General features: G+C 42.9%; 1 protein-coding gene across 1 annotated transcript; it reads left to right on the top strand.

Annotated features, from left to right (window-relative positions):
- Nucleotides 1-378: 378 nt before the first annotated feature.
- On the top strand, nt 379-2,021 carry LOC117818976. The gene has a single exon (XM_034692152.1). It carries the CDS (start codon nt 379-381, stop codon nt 1,900-1,902), a length of 1,524 nt encoding a protein of 507 aa, XP_034548043.1. The 3' UTR covers nt 1,903-2,021.
- Nucleotides 2,022-13,415: the final 11,394 nt, after the last annotated feature.

Here is a 13,415-nt window from a genome sequence, read left to right as displayed (position 1 = left end):
CACGCCACCCCTCCGTCTTCAACCGTCTGTCTCCCGCTGCACCTCCGCCTCCGATTATTCCCAAACCTCTGAGCTTACGCCCGGCCGCTAATGTTCCCATGCCAAAAGGGGTCGATAAAAGGGGACGGCCTGTCCTCTACCAATCCGGCAGGATGGTATGCAACAACTTTAACCACCTCGGCTGTAGCATGTCCAACTGTCGCCTCCTGCACGTCTGTTCCTTCTGCGGGGGTGCCCACGCCAGGAGCACTTGCCCGCACAATCCTACAACTCCAGCGGATTGACTAGCACGCCACCTCGACACACCCATTAAGGTAACGGTCCTCGCGGCAGCTTTGAAAGATCACCCGGACAGACAGTTTGTCGAATTTCTCCTAGATGGTTTCTCCCGCGGTTTTCATCCTGGCATCGACATTCTTCCGGACACTTCACATTCCTGCCAGTCTCCAGTCCGCTCTTAGGGAACCGGATATCATGGACTCCCTGCTGGCTGAAGAGGTCAGGCAGGGATTCATGATCGGCCCATTCGACAGTCCCCCCTTCCCCGTGTTTCGCGTCAGCCCGTTAGGCGTGGCCACTCGGAAATACTCCGGGAAAAAGAGGCTCATTATCGACCTCTCTTCCCCACACGGTTCGCACGTCCCTAGCATTAACAGCGTCATTCCCGCCCCGGATTTTTCTATGCAGTACGCCACAATCGACCATGCCATAACCCTTGTCCGTTTAGCGGGCATCGGAGCCTGGCTCTCGAAAGCCGACATAACCAGTGCTTTCAAGATCCTCCCCATCCAACCGGATTTCTGGCGTTACTTTGGGGTACGTTGGAAGGGGGCCTATTATTTTGCGGTGCGTCTCACCTTCGGTTGCAGAAGTAGCCCAAAGATCTTCGACTCCCTTTCTGAGGCACTTTGCTGGGTCCTCACGAACAATTACAGACTCCCGTACATTCTCCACCTCCTTGACGATTTCCTGGTGGTCACGCCGTCGTCCTCACCTCCCAAGTTCGGACTCGTCACCCTCACGAAAGCCTTTGAGGAGCTCGGCGTGCCTCTTTCGGAGGAAAAAACCTCAGGGCCTGGCACCTCCATCGAGTTCCTCGGCATCACCCTAGACTCCATCTCCCTCCAGGCATCTCTGCCGCAGGAAAAAATTCAGCGCATCACTCTGATTCTCTCCAACTATCTCTTAGCCGATAGGTGCACCAAACGCCAGCTGTTGGCTCTCCTCGGTCACCTGAACTACGCAATCCGCATAATTCCTCAGGCCAGGTCTTTCCTCTCTAACCTCCTCACGCAAGCTGCAGCCGTCCCTTCACTTCACGACAGGATAGTGCTGGACGACGTCTGCAAAATGGAAATGCGCATGTGGCTACATTTCCTGTCGGCATGGAACGGCATCTCGTTTTTCTACAACGATTTCGTTTCCCGACCCGACGACATTCAGTTGTACACCGACGCAGCTCCCTCTGTCGGCTTCGGCGGCTTCTACAAAGGGCGTTGGTTCGCAGCCACCTGGCCTCCGGAGTTGAAGTCTCTCGACTCCGAATCCCGTTCTCCTTCATCCACTCTTCACGAGCTCTACCCCGTCGTCATAGCGGCCTTACTTTGGGGGCACGAATGGTCAAGAAAATCAATTCTCATACACTCCGATAACACAGCAGTAGTTGAAATCATAAACAAGGGCCGATCTCACTCCCCAGCCATCATGCCGTTTCTACGCAGACTCACATTAATCTCCGCCCACCATCAGTTCATTCTAAGAGCAGCTCACATTCCAGGATATCTCAACACCATCGCTGACGCACTCTCTCGTTTCTCTTTTCAGAAATTCAGACATTTGGCCCCAGAATCCGATCCGCATCCAGTACCAGTCCCACCGTTTTCAGCAACGATATTCAGCTAGCTCCACAGCTAGCTAACCTCTCTCTCATCTCACAAGAAACCATCCTCAACAGTCTAGCTCCAAGCACTCTCTCCGCTTACCTCACCGGTTGGAACTGTTTCAAATCATATCACTCCACATACCAGCTGCCCTCTCCGTCTCTGGACATCGTGTCCATCTGCAACTTCATCTCTCACGCTCACTCCATTCAGAAAATCCGGTCCACGTCCATCCAAACCTACCTCGCCGGCGTTAACTTCTTCATTAAACTGGTCGCTGGCCTTCACTGCCCTTCCATCTCCCATTCCCACGTAACCATGCTGATCAAAGGTTTCAAAAACAGGAACCTGCAGTCACCTCAAAGCGCCTTCCACTCACCTCGGACCTCCTTAGTCTCTGCATTCAGTCTCTCCGTTCAGGCTACCTAACCCCTACCATTGATTCTACCCTGGAATCCATGTTCCTACTGGCTTTTTTCGGTCTCCTCAGATGTTCCGAATTTGCCCCTACCTCTTCCGTCTTTAATCCTCACCATCATCCCAGATTATCCAACATCACTGTACACACCCCAGATTCTCTAATATTCACACTCAGACGCAGTAAAACCGATCAGCTCGGGATCTCCTTCCCAATCTACATCTTTCGCCTCGACTCTTATCTCAGCCCGTTTGAACCACTTACTCAATACATCAGCACTAGGTTCGCAGCTCTAGCATCTCCTCACGACCCACTCATCATCACCGAAACTGGAAAAATGGCAACTCGATTCTGGTTTCACAAACACCTGCACCAAGTCCTCCGCATTTCAGGCATCACCTCCGAACACTACTCAGCCCACTCATTCCGCATCGGTGCAGCATCCACAGCAGCCAGGTCAGGCATCTCCGATAAAACCATACAGATCCTCGGGCGCTGGTCATCCCAAGCATATCACACATACATTCGCAACAGTCTTAGTGATCTGCGTCAAGCCCACGCTCAACTGAGCTCCATCTAATCCAACTCTTTTGGGGATCAAGATCAGCTCCGGCTAGGATAACGCTGAGACGTAATCCCCATCCTGAGTCTCCATCCGCTGGGCTATACGACGCACAATAAATCATTACATGTTCAAACTTATATTCTCGTGTGGCGTGGTCCTTGCTAGTGAAATGAAGTTAAGGTGTTAACTTAAATTCGGGAGCAGGACCACGCCTAAACCACACCCTTAATCACCTGACAAGCCTACTTAAACGTAGCAAGACTACTCAACCGCTCGTCTGTTGCTCTTCGACCCGCCCTCCCTCACCTTGCTCTGCTTCAATTGCCCTTTATCTTACCCCTTACTACTCAACGCTCTTTTGTGCCCTTGTCTAATTCCAGGTACTGCCTGGGATCAAGATCAGCTCCGGCTAGGATAACGCTGAGACGTAATCCCCATCCTGAGTCTCCATCCGCTGGGCTATATGACGCACAATAAATCATTACATGTTCAAACTTATATTCTCGTGTGGCGTGGTCCTTGCTAGTGAATCAGTGGTAAGAGTACTGTAAGTGAAGTACACAGAGAAAGTGCAAATATACAATAAATTCACCAAACTACACAAGACCAATGCTGCAGACTGATGAAAATATCATTTATTTGTCTCTATTTACCCAAATCAGTCAACATGTCCACATGGAGAATCACAACAAAAAGACAGTGTTCATGCTACTACAGTAGTGTGCATATCACTGTAAGCTCAGCAAATATCAGACAAACATGAAATACTGGATCCAGCACAAGTTACAATTACAGTAAAAAGAAAAGAAAAACAGAAAATACTAGATTCCCCCTCACTCTTCTTCTTCTGACTGGTTCCATTTTGGTTGAAGACAGGTGAACTCACCTGCTGCATTTGTATAGTGCTTAAACCTGATTGTTGTGTCTACAATTAAGCAATTATGTGTTTGCACACCTGATGGCTGTGTTTAACCAATCGGCTCATAGGTGTGGTCATTGGACAGTCAGTGCTTTGGAATTGCAAGGAAGTGACATCATGATATACTTCTGTGTCTAATGTATACAAGTGTGTTTAGTGTTTTGCAAATCACTGTTTGTATTGTTTTGCAAAAAGTGTGAGGCTGACATTGTGCTTAGTGGTGCAAATCTGGGCCGATGTTTTGCTCCTTGAGTGTAAGGTTTTGATAATTGTGTAATACTTTTGATTTTAGTGTTTATGCAGTCGAATAAAAACTGTAAGGACACCAGGCACTCCGACTAGCGGCCCGTAGTAGTCAGTTCTGACAGACTATGGGAAGGATATCAGCTTTATGAAGCTTTTATTTTGGTACTTCCGCTAGGCGTCAGTGTGAATTTGCATGTGAGCTAAATATTTAGGTTCGCAGAGCAACATTTAACATTTTGATTCAACACTTAGTTTTAACAATCAACATTTTGATTTAATAATCAACATTTATATTTATATTTAACATTTACATTTAACATTTATATTTACATTTAACATTATATTTAACATTTAGCATTATATTTAACATTTATATTTACATTTAACATTCATATTCAACATTTATATTTAACATTTACATTTAACATTTATATTTACATTTAACATTATATTTAACATTTAGCATTATATTTAACATTTATATTTACATTTAACATTCATATTCAACATTTATATTTAATATTTACATTTAACATTATATTTAACATTTATATTTACATTTAACATTATATTTAACATTTATATTTACATTTAACATTTATATTTACATTTAACATTCATATTCAACATTTATATTTAACATTTACATTTAACATTATATTTAACATTTATATTTACATTTAACATTTATGTTTAACATTTATATTTAACATTTAACAATGTTTTTTTATTTAATATATTTGTCATGACAAAAATAAATGTGAAAAAGATCACAAATATTGCTCTAAATGTGATAAAAAAGTCACTTTGAAAAATTCCCACTTCGTTCTTATGACATTTTAGAGTTAAATGTGGAGAAATGTTGCTGTTTTTTTCAGTATGCACAACTTAACAAACTGCGCCCAGTAGGTGTTTTCACTTTACTCAACCCTCTTTGTGAACACGATGAACGATCGTCTGTCATCTTATCCCTCCAGCTTGTTGCTGAAATGTTGGAATCACAAACAGACAAACACTTTGAACTGAAGGGTTTCAGGTATTTCTCACAGAGTTTCATTTGAAAGTCAGTTAAGGTCATTGAAATGTCTCAGACAGTCTGTCACCGTGCTCTCATTTGAAGAAAGGTCATCTGTCTCCATGCAGCCCTGCAGCGTTTGGCTTTAATTTCCTTCATGATCTCAGTCGCCTCAGATGAGGGTGTATCTCCTGACGCCCTTATTATGCTTTCCATTTGTGATGGAGAAGATTATGGACTGAAAACACACTTAAGTTTACTCAGCATCCAAATAATTTCCTTCACTTAAAGAGTTGATCATGTAGAAAAACAAATCTTTGAAGAATTATCTTTGCTCTCTCAAGAGGTTGAAAAATCCAACAAATTCATGCTTCTAAATATGTTTGTTGACATTTATTTAAATACTGTTGAGTTAATGTTTTCTGAGAGTTATGCCACTAGTTGCGTGAGTGTGCAATATTCGACATGATCCTTGCAGTTGCTCTTGAACTACAACAGCTCCTCTCTCTCCATGAAGTATTAGAGCTCCTCTAACCTCTGAGTCCTCCCTGACTTTGTGTGCTATCCTAACCTAACCTGCTCACACTGTCTTTGAACTCCTCGGTTAATTGAGGCCTTCACTGCTGGAGTGTTCGCTGAAATATTTCCTCTACCCTTTGATTGCAGCTGTGGAAAGGCTGCGCTGTTTGGATCACAGCAGGAGGCTGCGGTGGAGGCGGTTGGATCATTACGGGAACGAACTGGACCATACGTTATAGTTTAATGAGATTATGTGGTATAGAAATAAAATCTCAGCAGGCAGACTGGATCCAGGACGCGGGTTCCTCACCTTTCATTCTACTTTGCAGTAAAAACACAACTGTTAAAGGTCGCTGAACTACAAAGACATGTTTTAGCTTCCATGGAGCCATGTGGGTTTTATCTGCTGTGGTTTTCAGGCATAATTTTTCTGATAGCATCGGGGTGAACAGAATTTTGTTTGTTTTGCTCATTGTAATGAACAATGCCCTCTGAACAGCAATGACTTTTTCCAGAGACAATGCCTGAAGTCCTGGGTCTGTCCTCAGATTTTTTGACATTTTAAAACAATACTGCAACTTTTTATAATAAAAAACAACAAACATCTCCCAAACATAACACAATGATTGGTTTTAAAATGTAGTTGTGCTGTGAAAAAAAGAACTGCTTTGTTTTAGTTCTTTATAAAGTAAAGCAATCTTAAAACCTACTTACTGATGCCATGTGACAATGCATGCCTCTGGGAGCAATATTGAACTTCTAAGGAATTCTGTTGTAGGCAGTGATTAGCTACTCCCATCTAACTCGGGGAGTCCACAGGATGCGTGTGCGCGGCGTTACGGCTGCGACACGGCTCTGCTCCGTCCCGGGGCTTTCGCCCTGGTCCATAGGATGCGTGTTTGGAGCGGCGCGCACTCCGGAGCAGGAAACTCAAGATCCCTCGAGAACTCCAAAACGCGCGAGAACAACACAGTATAAACTTTTCCTCGTCCTCGTCCATGGTGTCGGATATCTTTTGAGACTGACGTCTGGCCCGATGCCACAGGTTATGACGTAATGTTGAAGAAGTGGTGAAATTTACGATCTTGTGTTTGCACATGGTGTTTATTTTGAAAGTGAGCGGATGTTGCATACGATCCTCGTGCCTGACTTCCGGGATAGTTCGATCATTTCTGTGTCGATTGACGCGTGCTGGGCGCGGGGAGCGGCGAAAATAGACTCCCCGCGTATCTCTGGCAGAGCGGCGCGGCGGAACGCTCCAGAGACGGAGCTGAGACGTGCCGCAGCGCGCCCTGTGGACTCTAGAGCATTGACTTGAATGGGAACCTATTTGCTGCGACGTGCGCGGCGCAGCCGTAACGTAACGCGACGCATCCTGTGGATCTTGGGCTTAAGACTTCCTTTTCTGCGTGATGCATTGTTTACAGTCTGTTTAACATGAGAGGAGACCGTGTTCAGATAACAGTGAAGTGATATTAATCCCCCTACATGTCTGATAAATGAACACACTCAATTCTAAATTCAATACATCCTCCTGAGGAGCACCTGCTCATCTGTTTCTGGTAAGTCTCAGTTTCACTGTCAACAGTAAGTTCCATAGTATGCAGTACGTACTGCATACTACATTGGTCGGTTGTGTGTAGCAGGCAGTTTCGAAACAGCCTTCTGTGCTAGTTCATTGTCAACCTTTACCCGAGTGTTACCATGTTTCCTGTGTTCCCTGTGTTCTTGTTAATCCTGGATCTGTGTTAAGTAAGTTTTGTTTTACCTCCTGCTGTTTTTGTCAATTAAACCTTTCAGTCAGCAGTTTGGCTCCTCTTCTTTTATTTCCCCCTTAAACGTGACAGAAACAGAATATGTGATTTTCTTTAATTAATGGGTCTTAAAGGTGACATATTACGCTCTTTTTCATCAAAATATATTGGTCTAAGAGGTCCCCAAAACATGTCTTTAAAGTTTATTGCTCAAAAAACACTTTGAAATCAGATTTTGGCATGCCTGTAAAACCCTATTTTTCCGCCCTGCTCAGAACAGGCTGTTTTCTGTGTCTGTGCCTTGAAATGAGAATGAGCTCTCTGACCACGCTCCCTCAGGAAGTGGATTCTGCCTCGGCTCTCCAGCACGTTGATCTAATGTTTACATGTTGGCTGAATATGCACGGCTGCTCACAGACCCGCGTTACTTCAACCCTCTGAATCTGATCCATAATCTGATCCTGACGGAGAGGCGCCTATAGCAGGACCTTTCTGAAGGATTGGTCACAGATTTTGTGTTTCTTGTTGTTTTATTTGTCAGTATGTCGACGTGTGTCTTAGTACACAGCTACGAACATGTAGCTATGTGGCTATGCTAACTAGCGCTAGCACTTTTACATGAAAAATAAAAATCATCCACTAGATCTTCAAATCTGCAGACGTGGGGAGTAAAACCGACATTTGTGTTTATTAAGACAGACTACAACTAGCATGCCTCCCTCCTAAGCTCCTTGTTAGCACACATGTGTGCAGGTAATGAAAAACGGAGGAGGGGTTGAGTTGTATTTTATACAGTCTATGGACTAAACAAGCTCCGAGCTCTGACTTCCGTTAAAGACCGGATGTCGTTATGACGTATGAAAAACACGGAAAACTGAAACGGCTCGTTTCAGCACAAATTTACAGAAAGGTGGAGAAATCAAAACAGGGGCAGAATGGATTTTTTTCATTTTCGGGGGGTTTGTAGACATGCCAGGGACACATATTTCAGGTAGAGAACCATTAAAAAGTTGATTTTGCATAATATGTCACCTTCAAGTTTGTTGAAATAACATCATGATGCAGATTATTCAAAAATCTAAATCCAAGCTCTGTCTGTTTACAGAGATTAGCACATCATTAGCAGATTACCTTGCATCAGAGCTAGGATGTTATAACAGGGACTTCTTCATATGGACTGTTTTTCATGTTTACGGTGACACGCAATTTGCAAAATGTTAATCTCTGGTTATGCTTCACACATCCTCATCCTTTGAAGTTTCTCCCAGCATTATCCTAAGTGTTTGGTAGCTGTTCAAAATCTGACAATATAAAGTATGGCAAAGTCTAACAGGCTTTGTCAGGTCTGTCCTTAAGAGGAGAAGAAAAATACTCTTACAATTTTTGTTGAATGGAGGTGGGATCCATAATTTCTGATGCATTCCTGGAAGAAGTCTAAACGCTGATTGTCTTTAGTAACACAGCATCAAGCAGATTTGTGTCTCAGAGTAAATGTTTGATCTAGAACAGATTGTTAGCTGCTCTTCGTGCAGATATCTGTTTATAGAGAGAAAGAAATCCCCCTCAGATTACCAACCATGGGAGCCGGGATGTCATTACACTGTATTGTGTTCCTTCTGCTTTTGCTCTCCATACAAAGTCAGATTTTTAAAACATATACTTCTCAAGCTTGTCACAATGCGTTCGGTCAATCCTACTCCGACTTCAAACTGACACCAAACCATTTGTCATACTGAAAACTAGACCCTGGCCCACAGGTTATAGCCTGTTAACAGAGACTATTACTCAATCAAACAAGTCTAAGAACAGAAAGAAAGAACATAATCTTGCAGCCTGACTTTAACTTTTCCTAATTTGTGCTCAAAATCCATAACTATTTGAAAACTCTCTCTCTCTCTTTTCCTTTTTTTGCAATAAATGCAGGATGATCAACTGCGGCACAACATACACTACTCACAAAAAGATACGCATATTATATTATGAAATTAGGGCATTTAAGTAGAAGCATGCAATGGTAACTTCTTCATCTCAAACAGTTTACTGAAACAAAAGCTAACAACAGTGGTGGGTGTATCACAACAAAACAGGTCTCAATAACTTGTCACTCGTACTCGAGATCGATTTCCGCTTAGGGTTAGGACCCTCTATACGATTCCTCAGTACCGTTGTTGATAGATTGTTAGGTGTCGTCTTGGTCTCATGATGTCAAAATGTGAACAACATGATGAAGATGAACCAGGACATTTAGTGGTCGATTTATGGATCAGGCACTTGTTAGATCACCTTTTTAGAGAACAGAATGTTATGCAGTAAGTACTGAAACATTGAACAGTTGAACATGAGCATTCAAACTTTTAGAGAAGTTCAAATTAAGTTCTCCTGTAAAGGCTATCGTGCATTTTAGGTAAATTCAAAAATGTCTTCTGAGAGCCAAATATCCCTCACTTCTTATGAGTAGTGTATATCAGCTCCAGCTTCAAAATAATACGCTCAGACTACACGTTTGGAGTCCGTGCACAAACTAGCACAAAATGTAGCGGGACCGGAAACTGGTGAAATCACACAGCTACAGTATCTAGCGTTTCAGATGAGTGTTGCAAAGCAACGCGGACACTCTGACGCACAGGTATGTGGTGTACATGCAGAAGTATAAACCAGGTTTGACTGTGAGACAGAGAGCCATGCACAGTGTTATACGAGGAGAGAAAACCTGTGAAGAAGAGCAGCAGGTGAGCGCCTAACACACTATCCTCATGTGTGCACTCACACTCACATACAGACTCTCAGCAGGTGTGACAGCTGAGCCGTTGGCCCTTTAGCTCGGTCACACAAATTGATTTGGCCCTTTAGTCCGGTCAGATAGAGCTGCATCAGGCTGGTCATGTGAGCTAAATCTCCTGCAGACAGCCAGGGTGTGTGAGAGAGTGTGAGTGTATGAGTGTGTGAGTGTCATGGGAAAGTTAGAGTAGATTCAGGACCAGCGCCTGGTTGCATAAGCTATCTGAAACTGAAAACAAAAGTTATGTCCTAACGTTCAGCAGTGTTTTCAGGACCTTTGCGTGAAGCCTCTCAAGTTCTGTCTTTCAGAGCAGACGCAGACTTTCAGGGTTGTTTCTTTAACAATAAAGCACGAGAGTTTCACTCAGAAAGGGACTTCATATCGGGATTGAATGAAGTTTGGCTTTTGCATATCTTTCCACCATCAGGGGACAACAGAGGAGAAGAGTAAACACCTTTCACTAGCAGAGCGTAGGGCGGAGAGGTATCGTATGCCTGGAGGAGGGGTTTCAGGTAGGCAGGAGCTGTTTTTGTTGTTAAATGAGGTTTCCGAATTTCATACGAGCTGCAACTTGAAGCCAGTGAAGGATATGAACAGCGGAGTTACATGTGCAGTTTGTTGGTTGAAGATTAGACATGCTGCTGAGTTCTGGATCATCTGCAGAGGTTTGAATGTGCATGCAAGGAGGCCTGCCAGTAGGCGGATGCAGTAGTCAATGCATGATATTACAAGAGCCTGGACAGAGAAATGCGCTATAGAGATGAATCCACGTTTTCATGCAGCCATTTACATTTTTGCTTTTGCTGTTGAGTTGTGCTTTATTTATGTGGGGTTTGGTGGACTTTCGGCGCCTTGAGTGGTCAATAAAGGAATTACAGTCTTCTTTTTTTAAGTCACATTTTTGGAGCTTTTACAACTAAATTTGGAGTGACAGGACAGTGGATAGAGCAGGGGGAATGACATGTCAGGAAAGGGTCCGCTGGCTGGAATAAAACAAGGAGTCTCAGGCTGTTTCCGAAACGGCCTGCTACATACTACTTACTAATGTAGTAGGCAGTAGGTATTGCCTACTACATACTGCGTTTGAATTTAGTATGTAGTATGACTGTTCTGTTCGATCTGTCATGCAGCATGCTGAGCCAGACTTCGCTGGATTTCCGGTTTCGGAAAGCGGAAGTAAACAACGGCGAAGCCGATAAATAAAAAGCTTATTTAGCATCCATTTATGATTTAAAAAGTTAGGAAGTGGTTTATATGTAATTTGATAACTTTCACAGCACCCAAAAACGGATTTCCTCCCGTCAAAAAATGAGGAAAAAGAAAAATCAGAACGAGCGCTGTGCATTATGGGAAACAGTACGCGAAGCAGACTGGTCCGATGCATACTGAGATATTTTCCCGTATCAGTAGACATCCGGGGAGTTTTGGCATACTGCAGATTTTGCTCTTGTTCACATACTACTTACTACATACTGAATTTTGGACATATCAGTACGTACTGCTAGTATAGTAGGCGATTTCGGAAACAGCCTCAGTCTTCTGCATTAGCTTATTTTCAAGCCCCGGAGGAGGCAGCTTGCTTTTTTACAGAGATTTAGATTAAACAGAACAATCATGATCAATATCTTTAAAAAAAAGACAGTTCTTCAAACACAGATGAATCTGCACTGAGACACAGAGGTGGATTTGAATATTTCGAATGTTACTAATTTACAGTACATGTTTACATCTGTTTAGTAAATCAAGATCACCTCGGCCAGATTAAATATTTGAAGCCAAACAAAAACACGGTCTGGTTGGCCTGGACCGAACCAGCATGCAGACCACCTCAAACCCTCCACAGCCAGGACCAGACGTCAAAGACCTCTTTCTGAAGGTGGCGTTTAAAGACCTGCTCTCAGACTTATTTACTCAGCACTTCAACAACTGCACACATTTTATCATCAGTGTAATCTGCACCAGAGGGGGCAGTGCAATATGTTCAAATTCAAGATTCAAGATTCTCTATTGTCATTATACAAAACATACAATGAAATGAAGGTGCACTCAAGGCCGGGCTCAATCCTAAATATAAAAACAGATAATGAATAAATACACATTCACACATGCACCCACAACATTCCATCATTAGCCCTACAACGCCAAACGTATCATATTTGATATATGAGTTTTTCAGCCCTCCACATGAGCAGTGTGATTTTTTTTCCCCTGAAAAACCTGATGTATACAATCGGATACATGCAGTGCACAGCTAATCCAACAGGGGGTAGTAATTCACTCATTAGAGGGCCTTCCAGTGACACTGCAAGATTGCCATGACTCAGGAGTTGGACACAGGTGGTTTTTGAAGAAGAACTTTGCCAAGTTTGAAAAGGTTATGGTAAGAAAAGCATTCATTTTTTTTTTACTGAAAAATCAATAGGAACAGTTACTGGGTTGATGCAATGCAAAAATACTTAAAATTTCATAATCTATGTTTTAGTAAAACCGTGTTGAAAATGACGTATCAAATTTGATACAGCAGGTATATAAGGTCATGTAACTCTAAATCAGTCAATTGTCATTTTATTGTATTTCATGCATATAACATCAAGCAACATACAGTCTTTTTATTTTTAAATTATATAATTTGGTACATTTAGAGTAAAAAACTAGATATGTAACTTGCTGTATCATGATGACTGATGACTAGTTCGGTGTTGCCATGATACGATTGCTTGTAACTTCCTTTGCTTACTGATTTTCACTAAAAACTGACCAATTCAAATAAAATCACAATCTGTTTTTGTGTGCATGTGTGTTTTTAGATGGCAAAAAAATACAGTGCTGAAGATGCTCTGAAAATGATTATGGATGGGAATTCAAGTGACATGGAGCAGCTAGGGGAAGATGATGATGATGATGAGGAGGAAGAGGAATGGACTCCTACTGCAAAGATTGGGGAAAACACAGATAGCAGTGATGATGAGGAAGAGGAAAACACAGATATTAGTGATGACGATGAAAGCCCAGAAGTCCCAGAAGAGGACACAACAAAACCAAAGGACACAACACTAAAGCATGGATGAGAAAGAACTGAAGACAAAGGGAAGAGGCTCTCTGGATTTCAGAGTAAACCAGGAAGACAACATCATCGTGAGATGGTATGACAACAAAGCTGTGAACCTGCTCTCTTCTTTTGTTGGCGTCGAACCACTGGGCAATGTGAGGCGTTGGGATCGGAAAGCCAAAACCTACATAATGGTTCCCAGACCAGCCATTGTTGACACATACAACAGGTTCATGGGAGGTGTTGACCTTCTTGATATGCTATCTGCATT

This window comes from Notolabrus celidotus, chromosome 1 (genome assembly GCF_009762535.1).
Source record: "Notolabrus celidotus isolate fNotCel1 chromosome 1, fNotCel1.pri, whole genome shotgun sequence".
Taxonomy (NCBI): Eukaryota; Metazoa; Chordata; class Actinopteri; order Labriformes; family Labridae; genus Notolabrus; species Notolabrus celidotus.
The sequence above is the reverse complement of the archived record's forward strand: the minus strand, read 5'-3'. Positions and strand labels throughout refer to the sequence as shown.